Here is an 11,853-nt window from a genome sequence, read left to right as displayed (position 1 = left end):
ATCATCCATATCTTTGCACGTGACTCGCGAAGTCATTCTTTACTACAATCTCAATCTATCTCACAAGACAAGATAGACATCTTGATTATATGTAGAAGTATTGTATATATCAATTATATTTGTAAAACTAAAGAAAATTCTCGCAGACTAGAATGAAATTAGATATTATCTTCAAGATGAAATTTATCAGACAAAATAAGAGAAAGAAGAGTGACAAGATCACATTAGGCCATTAAAAATGGTGGTAGCCAAAGTGCCAAAACACAAAGGCAAAGGCCTTGTTTCTTCAAAGGCAAATTTTCAAAGCTCAGATCGAGTAGTACAAGTTTAAGAACAATATGACTAACAATAAAGAAAAAGAAAAAAAAAAAGAGTTTTGGAAGAGTTATGGCAAATACACAAGAGTTCTCTTCCCTCTACTGTAATGACATTAAAAGAGATATTTGTGAAGAAGACAAAACAAAAGAGGAGTCATGGTGAGGTTGGGTTGGTAGTAGTAGTGTTTGTGTTGTGCAACTGCAACTACACAGTGTAGTGATGTCCTGCGGTATCAATGTCCAATCCCTTTAGCTTTGCCACTGATTCCACATGTCCCTTCAATGTGTGAAGCTCCCTAAGCCTGTCACAACATTACATCAAGCATTCACCAATCAGAATCAAATCAATTGCAATTGCATTTTCGGTTGAGATTTATTTAACACTACTTACCTAGCTATCTCGGCCCTTCTCTTGGCTTGCTCTGCGATCTCAGACAACTCTCTGTAGCTTCCTTTCTCTGGGAAGATGTTAACGTCTTCTTTCGGCTGCAGACCATGCAATGTCCTTTGAGCAAGTGCCCACTGAGCTTCTCTTTCTCCAATACCGTAATCTTTCTTGGTCGTGAAAGCGGTCTGTTAACGTAGCAGAAGAGGTGATTAGTATGTTACCATCAGGTTGTAAAAAGAGGTCTCTATAGTGGTATAGATATAGAGTTAGTTATATGTACCCTGTTGTCAAACAAGCTGGTCCAAGCCTTTCCACTCAAGATGTATCGAATGGCAAACTTCAAAAGGTCTTGTGGGAAGTATGTTACGATACTGTAAATCCATATAACACCAGCCCATCCCCAGCCGATACCCTTCACCTTTGCAAATGTCCAGTCGGCATAAACAGCAATCAATGTCGCAACCTGCATTTGGATGGAAGAGTGAATGAATTCAATGGGTTTCTTTTACCTAATAGTATTCTAGAAAATATGTGTACTTGATGTTCTTACCAGTTGTGCAATGACGAATGCAATCATCAGAAGCGCCCCAGGACGTTCCACAAATGACCAACTCCTGGACCTGGTGACAAAGATTAGAGCTTGACTGATGATACTGACTTGTAGATACACAGCACCCATTAGTTCATCGTTATTGTCCCTGATTGACCTCACTCCAAACTTGTCCTGCAAATTAAAGGTAATATAATTTTTTAAGATTCGGAGCAAAAGGCCTGGCCATATCTATATAATCCCTGAAGCACCTGTAGCCAAAGAGCAAACGAAATAAGATAAAGTGATGATGATTACCGAGAAAAAGTCGGTCTTGTGAGCAGCCCAGAAGAAAATAACACTCATAATGGCTTGGTAGCCTCCCAGCACAATTCCGGTGGCGAAAATTTCTCTGAGCTTCCAGCTATCAGGTGTTGGAGATGGCTTGACTCTGTCCTTTGATATTGTCATGATAGTACCTACGAGATAGTGATCACATAATACCATAAGATATAGTTGATAAAGTATCAAGGCGTGGTATAGAAAAGGGACAATGACATTTGCTCACCGTCATTAAGGATGGCAATAATCAGAACCATGAAGGCTGAGAAGTCAAATTCCCATATCAAAGCAATAAGCATGAAACCGAACTGTAAAAGTCACAACGTAATATGATCAGTACACAAAAAAAAAACAAAAAATGGGCTAAACAAGTGATAGATTTCGAAACGGTGTGTCTACTTACCACTATACGGATTGTGATTGAGACTGCATAGATCTGTCACAAGCAGGAAAAAAGAGTTATTCCTCTCTGGCGCAAACGAAAACAAGTGGTGTGTATAATAAAAAAACAAACTTAAGAGAATACGCACGGTATAATTCTTCATTCGCTGGAAGATGGCTCTGCTAGTGAGCACTGCACTAATGATGACACTTAGTCCAGGTTCCGTGAGAACAATATCTGAAGCACCACGAGCAGCATCTGTGGCATCAGCCACAGCAATACCGATATCCGCTTTCTTCAATGCGGGAGCATCGTTGACACCATCACCCGTCATGCCAACAATGTGCTTCCTCTCCTGCAGCTTTTTCACAATTTCATATTTGTGCTCTGCAATCAGAAAACATAAGAAGCTTGGATCAATATAACAAACTTTTATAATGAACATATGATAAGGTTTAAAAGTGAAAGCAAGTTATAACCTGGAAAGACGCCGGCAAACCCATCAGCCTTCTCAATCAACTCCTCAACAGGAATGGATGCAATGTTCGAGTCCTTGTCAGTGCCGAGAAGAGCAGCAGATGGATACATATTGGTTCCCATTCCAAGCCTGCGACCAGTTTCCTTACCAATAGCAAGTTGATCACCTGGCAACGTAGTTAGAGCACATGTTAGGGGAAAACATCTAAATAACCATGGATTTCATGGACCAAAAAATAGTTATATGAATAAATATAGTTACCAGTGATCATCTTAACATTGACACCAAGATTCAACGCCCTGCGAATGGTTTCGGCACTGTCGTGTCTTGGAGGGTCGAAAAGAGGCAACAAGCCGACAAATTCCCATGGTCCACCTGGGCTTTCTTTTGTTTTCTCGGGGACCACCTAAAAAGGAATAAGAACAGGCAATTGAGCAATTGTTTCCAGGCAAAAAAAAATGCAAAAGACAGAAAATGTAAGAATCAATGATATATAAGTACCTGACGAGCAACTGCCAGTGACCTAAGACCGCGCTCGGCGTACTTGTCAATACAAGAGAGTACCTTCTTCCTAAGGTCAGGCCTGGCATTGGCAAGGTCAAGGATCTGTGTAGGAGAATCGAATTAGTAGACCGTATAAAGAAAAAATTTAACTGTGGGTGAAAGTTGAAGATTCATCACCTGCTCGGGAGCACCTTTGCTGACTCTGTGCCAGTTACCATCAGAGTCGATGTAAGTCAAAGCAGTTCTCTTGTCCACGGGGTTGAATGGAAGGAAGTGAACCTCCCTGATTCCAGCTCGGGCCTACAAAACAACAAGTGAAAAATAAGAACTAGTTTTCTTGCATTCACTAAACTTTAGAAGTAATTAAAACTTTTAAGGGTTATACCTCCTTTGGATCAGCAAGCATTCCAACCATGGCTGCATCAATAGCATCCTGGTTCTCCACCCTAGAAGCCATAGCTGCAAATAGTAGAACCTGATCTTTCTCCACACCCTTGCAGAAAACCTCAACCAAGTTTTTATCCACACTCAATTTATTGAGGGTTAGTGTCCCGGTTTTGTCACTGCACAGGACATCCATACCAGCCATTTCTTCAATGGCTGTCATACGTTTGGTGATGGCACCCTGCTGAGACAACCTGTGAGACCCGATAGCCATAGTCACAGACAAGACCGTGGGCATAGCAATGGGGATACCACCGATCAAGAGGACTAAGAGATTGTCAATTCCATCTCTGTACTTTCGGCGTTGGATAGGGTACATGACAATTATTTCAATCACGATACCGATAGCAATAGAACAGATACAGAAGTTTCCAATGGATGTAAGAACTTTCTGGAAGTGCCCAACTTGGTTAGTGCTGTCCACAAGGTGAGCAGCTTTACCAAAGAAGGTGTGAACTCCTGTGGCTATAACAACCGCTTCGATTTCTCCTTGTTTACAAGTTGAACCAGAGAAAACTTCTTGACCAGGGTGCTTGGTCACAGGAAGGGACTCTCCAGTTAGAGCAGACTGATCAACCTTTAAAGGATCTCCTTCAAGAAGACGGGCATCGGCTGGAATAATGTCTCCAAGTTTAATGCTAACAATATCACCAGGGACAAGAATAGCAGCTTCTTGTTCACTCCATTTTCCATCCCTAAGAACCTGAAAGCAGAGAAACAGGTTAAGCTCAAGAAAAGTCTCTGAAATGTTTTGTACAATAACGTCACAACAAATACAAACACATTACCTTGGTTTTAGGAGCAAGACCAGCCATGAGAGCAGCTGCGGCATTTCCGGCATTGTTTTCTTCAATGAAACTGATTGTGGAGTTGATGACAAGCAGACAGATGATACCAACAAAATCTTGCCAATCCGGAGGTCTACCATCACCATTGGCCAAAGCAATGGCCATGATAGCAGCAGCTTCCATGACCCATGAAAGCGGATTCCACATGAACCCCAGAAACTTCAGAATTTTGCTTTCCTGTTATTTTGAATGAAACAACAACCTCGTGAGTTCACAACATATATACAAAACCAAAGAATTCTGATATAAGGAAACAACAATGCTTAGTCAAACTGGAACCTTCTTCTCTTCGAGCTTGTTGGGGCCAAAAATCTGAATCCTGTCTTCCCCTTCCTGCGTCGTCAACCCTTCCCTCGTACATTTTAGCTGCTGGAAAACTTCCTCAATCGGAATTTTTTCCTGAGAGAATCAAAATTTTGATCAGAAACCAAACCAAACCAATAGTAGTAACTCATACATCTTCAAACAACAACAAAAGGGTAAAAAGATGAAAACTTTTTTTAGTTCTGAAATCTTTTACCAATTGTCAGAAACGATCCAACTCGGCGGCTCGGAAGTTGTAGAGTGGCGTTGACTCAAGTTGTGACAAAGAAAGGTAAAAAGAATCTGGCAGTGGAGGAGACAGGGACCACCACCACCACCACTACTACTACTGCTACTACTATTACAACAATGCACGTGTTAGGGAACGTCCAACACACGCGCCTGCGGGATTCCCTCCATGAAAGGTGGCTACTTTCCGGCGTGAAAGCCAAGGTCCGGTTAAGGGTATTTCGGTCATAAAACAATTTCACAAAAAAACTGGATTTTTTTCAATCAACGAGGAAAATCCACAAGTTGCGTCTATTAATAGATGTTTTACTAAAAGCCAAACAAATGCATTTAAAAAAAACGTACTACGGAAAGGGTACATTAAAATTCTAACTTCAACAACAATTTAATTTTTAAAAATGAATTTATTAAAAACTCTTGTATTTTTATGGGTGGAAGATAGAATATTATGAACTGCTTTAACAGCAAAAACGTTATCTTGGGAGAGAAAAAAAAAAAAAAAAAAAAAAGATGACTTTTATTTTCCTTAATATCACAAGCAAAATCAACTTTATGTGTATATTTTTTCCTTTCTCCTATTTAATTAAATTATGTGAAAACGACTTTTAATTGAGACGTAGCTTAAGCTTAGCTCCACCACTAAAAAAGACGATCTGTTTTCTTATCTCTCTCTCTATTTTTTTCAGCGTTTCACATGTGTGTAGTAGTTTAGTAGTTGTTGTTTTAGCGTAGATCTACTTTTTTCTGATGAACAGTAAAAAAATCTCTACTTTTTCTTGTCTAATAACGCCTAAAAGCTAAACAAGACTTCTGTTATTTTACCCTAAATTTTAAGAAAGTTTTAATCTTTTTTTTTTTCAATGATTCATTATTATGGGTAAACAAAACAAAATCCTGATTTGGGTTTATATCGGATCCATGATAGAATCATCGGGAATTGAGTAAGCTAGAAGAAGACGAAGAAGGAAACAAAAAAAAAACACCCCCAATTTTTTAACAGAGAAAAATCTGAGATTTTTTTTTTTAGGGAAAATTAAAGATTCAGTATCCGATCCCAAGAAAAAAGGAGAAAGAATCATGAGATAATGATTCGAACAAAAGAATCAATCAAAACGCCAAACCCATGCAAAGAAACAGATCTATTTTTTTTCATTCAAGCATATCATCGAACACTTTGTGGGCATGATGATTCTAATAAAAGACACACACTGATAACGAAATTAAATTAACGATCGATTAATCTAAAGGCGAGAAGAAATCGAAAATAGAAATTACCAGATCAACGGTCTCGTTCTTGATATCTTCGAGACCTGACATCTCTCCTTCAACGAAACGACGTCTCTCTCTCTCGTTTTCACCACTCGATCACACACACACACCAGAGAGAGAGGAGGAGAAAGAAGAGGAGAGAGAAAGTGGGTGAAGCGAGCTTCTGTTGCAAAGGAGATACGCCTTCTCTTTTTATACCACTCAAAACGACGAACCTATCCACCGTTTTAGTCTTTTCAATACTACTACTATTTGTTATTTGTTTTTCTTTTTTCTTTTTCAGTTCCACCGTTGATTATGATTTGGTGTTCATCAATGGTTGTTGTTTTTTTTTTTAAATAGGTCCTTTCTCACTTGGGAAAACGTATATTTGACTTTGGAATTTTCTGGTTTTATTTATTTACAATTTTAGATATCATACTCTGTTTTTTTTTTTTTTTTTTGTAATGATCAATTCTGATCTGGAGTTTAAGGTATATATATATATATATATATATATCTCTACCTACAGTCTTTATATCCTAAAAAGATATGTTTAATTAAGCGTTTAAAATTTAATAAAAATAATAACAGTTTAAGATGAGAATTTTTTTTTTTTTTGAATACATCCTAATTAAAATGTATAGTCGAGAACTATATTAAACATATAGTAGGAATTATAAAAACTGTTAATATGTGAATGAAGTATGGTAATCCTAAATCCTAATCTGATACTACTACTAGTATGTTGTATTAATTAATGGCTTTAAAGGATGGCAATGGAACAATGGCTCTTCCAAGGTGTGTGCCTCATGGCAAGGTCAGCAATTGCTGGAACAATTCACATGTTGTGGATATCATTAATATTTAGAGAAATTTAACGAAAAATTGTTTTCAAGTTTTTATTTATTTATTTTTATTTTATTTCAACAAGATGGCTGAGGGGGTATTTGACTTTTTAATCGTGCTGGGTCCCCCCAATAATACACCCTCCCCTACGTAATTTTTTTTTTGGTTCATAAACTCGATTTTTCATAAATTGGATAATGAAAGAAACACAAATATCGGTTTACTGAGAAAATTTTAGAAACAGACAAACAAGAAGATGATGTTTTTATCTTCTTATTTCAGAAAACTCAATCTGAAATACTTGATTTTATATTAAACTCGAGTTTATATATATAAACACATGAAAGCATATTTGACATTCGAAAGGTCGCGAATTAAACTTTTACAGAGAGGCTGTTATGAAAACAATATTTATAGAAAATTTTCTGGAACTATTCACGTAGGCAAAGTAGAGTGAACATAACATTTTATAAAGAAATATGAACTCTTCTATATAACCATGTTTTATATTTTAAAAAAGGTTATGCTCGCGTAAACTGCGGATTAGTCTTCATTTTAACGCTACATATATAGAGTTATCATCTTTCAAATATTTTTAAGCTTTTATTGTCACTTTCACCATGACACATCCAGAAAACAAAACAAAAATGTTTAATAATATGCCTACAGTTAGCAGAGCGAATCCGAATAAACATCAATATAACCATAAAAGTTTACTTTCACCCTCATGCGTACATGCTAGAATCCAAGCTTTTTCTTCTAATAAGCCATCTAATCACAACTATTTACAAAATTATAAGTTGTTAGTAAAGTTGCAATTTTGTTTATACAACTAAAATTGGTATATTAAAAGTACTAACAAAACTAAAATTTTGTTAGTAAGGTTTTAATTTTGTTAAATACAACTAAAATAAGTACTAAACGTACTAACTTAGTAAAGTTGTAATTTTGTTAATACAACTAAATATTCAGATTTAAAAAGGTCAAGAAGATAGCGTAGGCGAGATGAGTTACAACTACGCTTGTGATTATTGGTCTTCATTAGTCTTAGAAGTAGTCAGAGAGTATTAAAATAAATTTGACAAATGTATTTCTTTTTCTCCCTTTTACATACATATGAAACAAGACGATTCTTTTTTTTTTTGGACCAAGCACGATTTCGCAGATGAATCTGAATCAAAAATACGAAGTATCTTAATGATACTTTCGCGAAGTCTTCCGTTACATCGTTATCAAGAAAGGTAATGCTATAAATCTATAATAGTGTATATTCTACATAGAAATATCAAATATGTTACACCGTAAGTTTAACATGTGTTGTATTCGTTCGAACACTTTTTTGATAAAAGTTTATTGTTCGACTTATACGAACTCTTTTTAAAAAAAAAAAAGATTATTTTGAATGACATATAAAAATAAGTTTCTTAAATAAATTTATCAAAAGAGCATAATCTACCCCAATTTGGAAATTTCCCTTGTGTCAGTGTACTTTGAGAATTCTGCAATATGTACGGCCTCACACGCCTCCATCAAACTCGAGATAGTCATAAGTCATAACTTAATTAGTTGATATTTTTTCTTGTACGTATGTTAATATATTGGAATCACATTTATCGTTGATCAATAGGGGTGTTTATAAAATTCAAAGAAAACAACAATTCTTCAAATTCAAAGTAATTGACTTCAAAATACGATTTAATTTCACACATTAAACTTCTCTGTTTTGTCTGTGACATTAACATCTTAAATGCATAATAGCCATAGGTATTAGTAGGTAATAGTATCAAACAATTATACGTCTATTGAATGATAAAAAGTCTACGTTGAACATAAATAAACAGATACATAGATCTTTGGGTAATCCTAGAATATAAACAAAATACTCCATTTCCATTAATTTTACAATAATTATTCTTCCCCATCTTAGTAAGAAGAAGTTTAAAATAAAACACATCTATATATACATTTTTCAAGTACATTTAGCAAATAAATCCTGAAGTTGCCACCTATTTACAAAATTGCCATTGGTTAATTATTAATTTGTTTTTCATTTAATTAATTAATATTAAGTTTCTATATTTGGAAACAAGATTTCCCATCCTAAATAAATTTCCAAAAAAATTGGAACCACTCCCTTTAACATTAAGTATTAATTTTATAATTGATTTAATTAATATTAAGTTTCCAATTTTACAAAACAATATTTTCTGCATATACAAATTTCCTAAACAATCTGTCTAACCAAGAAAAAAATTGATTTTCGATATTGGAGGAGGATCTGTGGCCGAGATTTTTGATCTCAACGCATTGATTTCTCACTAAAATAAATGTTCAAAATCAAATATAAAATATATCATTCAAAAAAACTAACGGTATGATTTTAAAAGGTAACAAACATATTTACCATTCAATTTGATATCTTATTTAAAGAATAATAATAAAATATAAAAGATATTGCTTGCTCACAGATTTACTTTTATTTTGTATTATGTATTTAAAAATAATTTTTACTTTCACGGATTTCATATGATGAGTTTTTGCGGATTAAAATTTTTTGAATATGTTGCCTGACCCGCCTAGCATGGCGGTTTGGAATATAAAATCAACACTAAAACTATTAGTTTATCTCATATATACTATAGATTTGTAATCATAGTTTTGAAAATTTACTTATAAATTATTTAGTATATGAACTACAAAATATTACACATACTATAACATATTCTTAATATTCCAAAAAAAAAATACACATAAAAATATCACTAACATACTATATAGGCATATACCTTTGTTTAATTCTAGAGAACAAAACAAATCTAGAATTTTATATTCTATCTAATAACAAATTTAAGTAATTAGGTTATAAACTTTATAAAATGTTTGAAGAAGAAAAAAAATTCTAAACAAAATTCAAAATTAATTAGACAAAAAGTTAATTAATTGAAAATTTGAAAACTAAATAAATTAAAAATTATTATTTAAAATACATTAATTTCTAAATTAGTCCCCCGGTGTACCGCGGGTGAAATCCTAGTTTACTTATAAAAATTGATAACAGTATTTGTTAGGTTCATTTATTGATAACACAATTTATATTAGAAAAATACTCGACTAGTTGTCCTAACCTGTATAAAAGCAAATAATAAATTATTAAAAAGAATTTTATTGCACCAAAAAAAAAAATCTAAAAGAAAATGAGAAAGCTGACTATTCATCACAAAACTGTGATAAATATTATTATTAGTGAAAACTTTTTTTTGCTCAAATCGAAAAGACCATTTACTATTATTATTTAAAAATTCGTGTTCTTGAAAGCATTGCCTTTTTTTCTTTTTTACCGTTAAAATATTAGAATCAAACGGCCGCATAGATCATAGATACGAAACAAACAAGCGTCAGTTGTTATTGAACGTCGTGCTAATGTTATAAATGCAATATATAGTATAGAGTTTTAGAGTGGGGACTTTTGTAAAATCTAAGAGGACCGTTACGAAGAAGAAGAAGAATCTGATTTTTACTACTACCATAACTATAAGCTTTTAAGGATCTGTCTTTACGTTGGTGACAGACGCATACATCCAATCAAGTCTCTCCACCTGTTCGGTCCACTTCTTTAAAATAAATAAAAACTCAGTCACAGACGTGAAATGAAAGAAAGAAAGAAAAAAAGCTAAGGTGGATCCGTGGTACTACTACAGCTTCTGTGATTTAACATCCACTGAATCTCGTGATGTGTGAATCCACCACTTGAGCCAAACCTTTTTAGCTAAATCAGTTTTAAAATAAAGTTAATTATTAGTGGTGTGTAATCGTGTAATCGAATATGTGAAGTAGTAGTAGTATCCCTTTTAGTGTTATTAAGCTACGGTCCATGTTCTAAACTTCTAATACAACCAAAACTTTCTCAGTTATGATGATAGTTACATATTGTTTACATGAAAATTAATATTTTTGACTTTGTTTTTGGAACAAAATTGTTGATACAAACTTTCGTTGACTTACTTCTTTATGTTAGTTTATTTATGGGCGAACCAAATAAAAAGACAAGAAAACCACTTTTACCGTTTATGTACCTTCATTTTAACTTTTAAACTTGGGAAAATTATAAACAAGGGATCTTTTTCTAAAAATTTGGCCATCTACACTTTTTTTTGAAGATTGTCAATTGTGACGAAAATACCCCTACTAATAGAAATAGTGAAATTTTTAGGAGTTTGAACCAATAAACAAACAGAAAACCCATGTTAGTATACAACTGTGAAAAAAAAAAATTTGAAAAAAAAATGTTTTGGGTGTTAAAAATCAGTTTGTAAATTGCTGATTTATGGTCTAAATTGTTTAGAATAGACTTTCTACGATTTTTTCTCTTTCTGAAATATTTAGATTGTTCATTCTACAGTTTGTAAATGTTCTACGAAGTTTAGACAGAAAATTTGTTCTAAAAATTTCAGAACCTGAATTTTGTATGTTCTACAAAATTAAGAATATGTATTCTACGTTTTTCTTCATTCTACATCAATTCAGAATTCGTTTTCTACGTTTTACCCTATATACTAAAATAAGTATAAGATATATCATAGAAATTTTTAGAATTTGTAATCTGTAAACCTTAGAATACCCTAAAAATAGAAAGAAAATAAATTAAATAAGGAAAGTGAATATTTTTAAATATTTTTTAAATATTCTTAATTTATGGTTAAGATTTCGTAATTATTGTTTAGATTTGTTCTAATACATTTTAGAATGCATATTCTAAATTATTTAGAAGATAAACAAATTAAGAAAAATCGACATTATACCTTAACGTGATCGGTCACCATCTCTTCCACCTTCCACAAAAGCTTTCACTTACCTGTTTATGATGCAAATCTATGTTACTTGTGGTGTATGGACACTGGATGCCAAGAAGGAGTGGAGATTTATTGATGATGAAGAAAAACGTGCTAGATTACTGACTTTGCAACCCACTACA

The 11,853-nt window shown here is 33.6% G+C and overlaps 1 protein-coding gene across 2 annotated transcripts; it reads right to left on the bottom strand.

Moving 5' to 3' along the window:
- Positions 1-281: 281 nt before the first annotated feature.
- Positions 282-6,139, bottom strand: LOC104747743 (ATPase 1, plasma membrane-type-like). 2 transcript variants are annotated; one of them, XM_087488894.1, is made up of 17 exons: positions 6,060-6,139; positions 4,753-5,033; positions 4,512-4,631; positions 4,173-4,409; positions 3,326-4,087; positions 3,118-3,240; positions 2,938-3,042; positions 2,698-2,842; positions 2,438-2,602; positions 2,107-2,345; positions 1,980-2,012; positions 1,803-1,884; positions 1,553-1,713; positions 1,256-1,429; positions 986-1,168; positions 709-890; positions 282-619 (listed from the first exon to the last, which is right to left on the bottom strand). In XM_087488894.1, the coding sequence occupies exons 4-17, from the start codon at positions 4,377-4,379 to the stop codon at positions 523-525; spliced, it is 2,658 nt and encodes an 885-aa protein (XP_087345020.1). In that variant the 5' UTR covers positions 4,380-4,409; positions 4,512-4,631; positions 4,753-5,033; positions 6,060-6,139; the 3' UTR covers positions 282-522. The 2 variants fall into 2 exon arrangements, with proteins under 2 accessions (XP_087345020.1, XP_087345019.1); XM_087488893.1 differs by lacking the exon at positions 4,753-5,033.
- Between the last annotated feature and the right edge of the window lie 5,714 nt (positions 6,140-11,853).

This window comes from Camelina sativa, chromosome 15, assembly GCF_030686135.1.
Source record: "Camelina sativa cultivar CO46 ecotype springtype chromosome 15, ASM3068613v1".
NCBI lineage: Eukaryota > Viridiplantae > Streptophyta > Magnoliopsida > Brassicales > Brassicaceae > Camelina > Camelina sativa.
The sequence above is the reverse complement of the archived record's forward strand: the minus strand, read 5'-3'. Positions and strand labels throughout refer to the sequence as shown.

Bases quoted from the DNA above. Each gene is read 5' to 3' on its own strand.
- LOC104747743 (XM_087488893.1), bottom strand. From the start codon at position 6,101: ATGTCAGGTCTCGAAGATATCAAGAACGAGACCGTTGATCTG. The intron at 2,843-2,937 runs GTACTTATATAT...ATTCCTTTTTAG, and splicing joins CACTGGCAGTTGCTCGTCAG to GTGGTCCCCGAGAAAACAAA. The intron at 1,885-1,979 runs GTAAGTAGACAC...TGACTTTTACAG, and splicing joins CAATCACAATCCGTATAGTG to TTCGGTTTCATGCTTATTGC.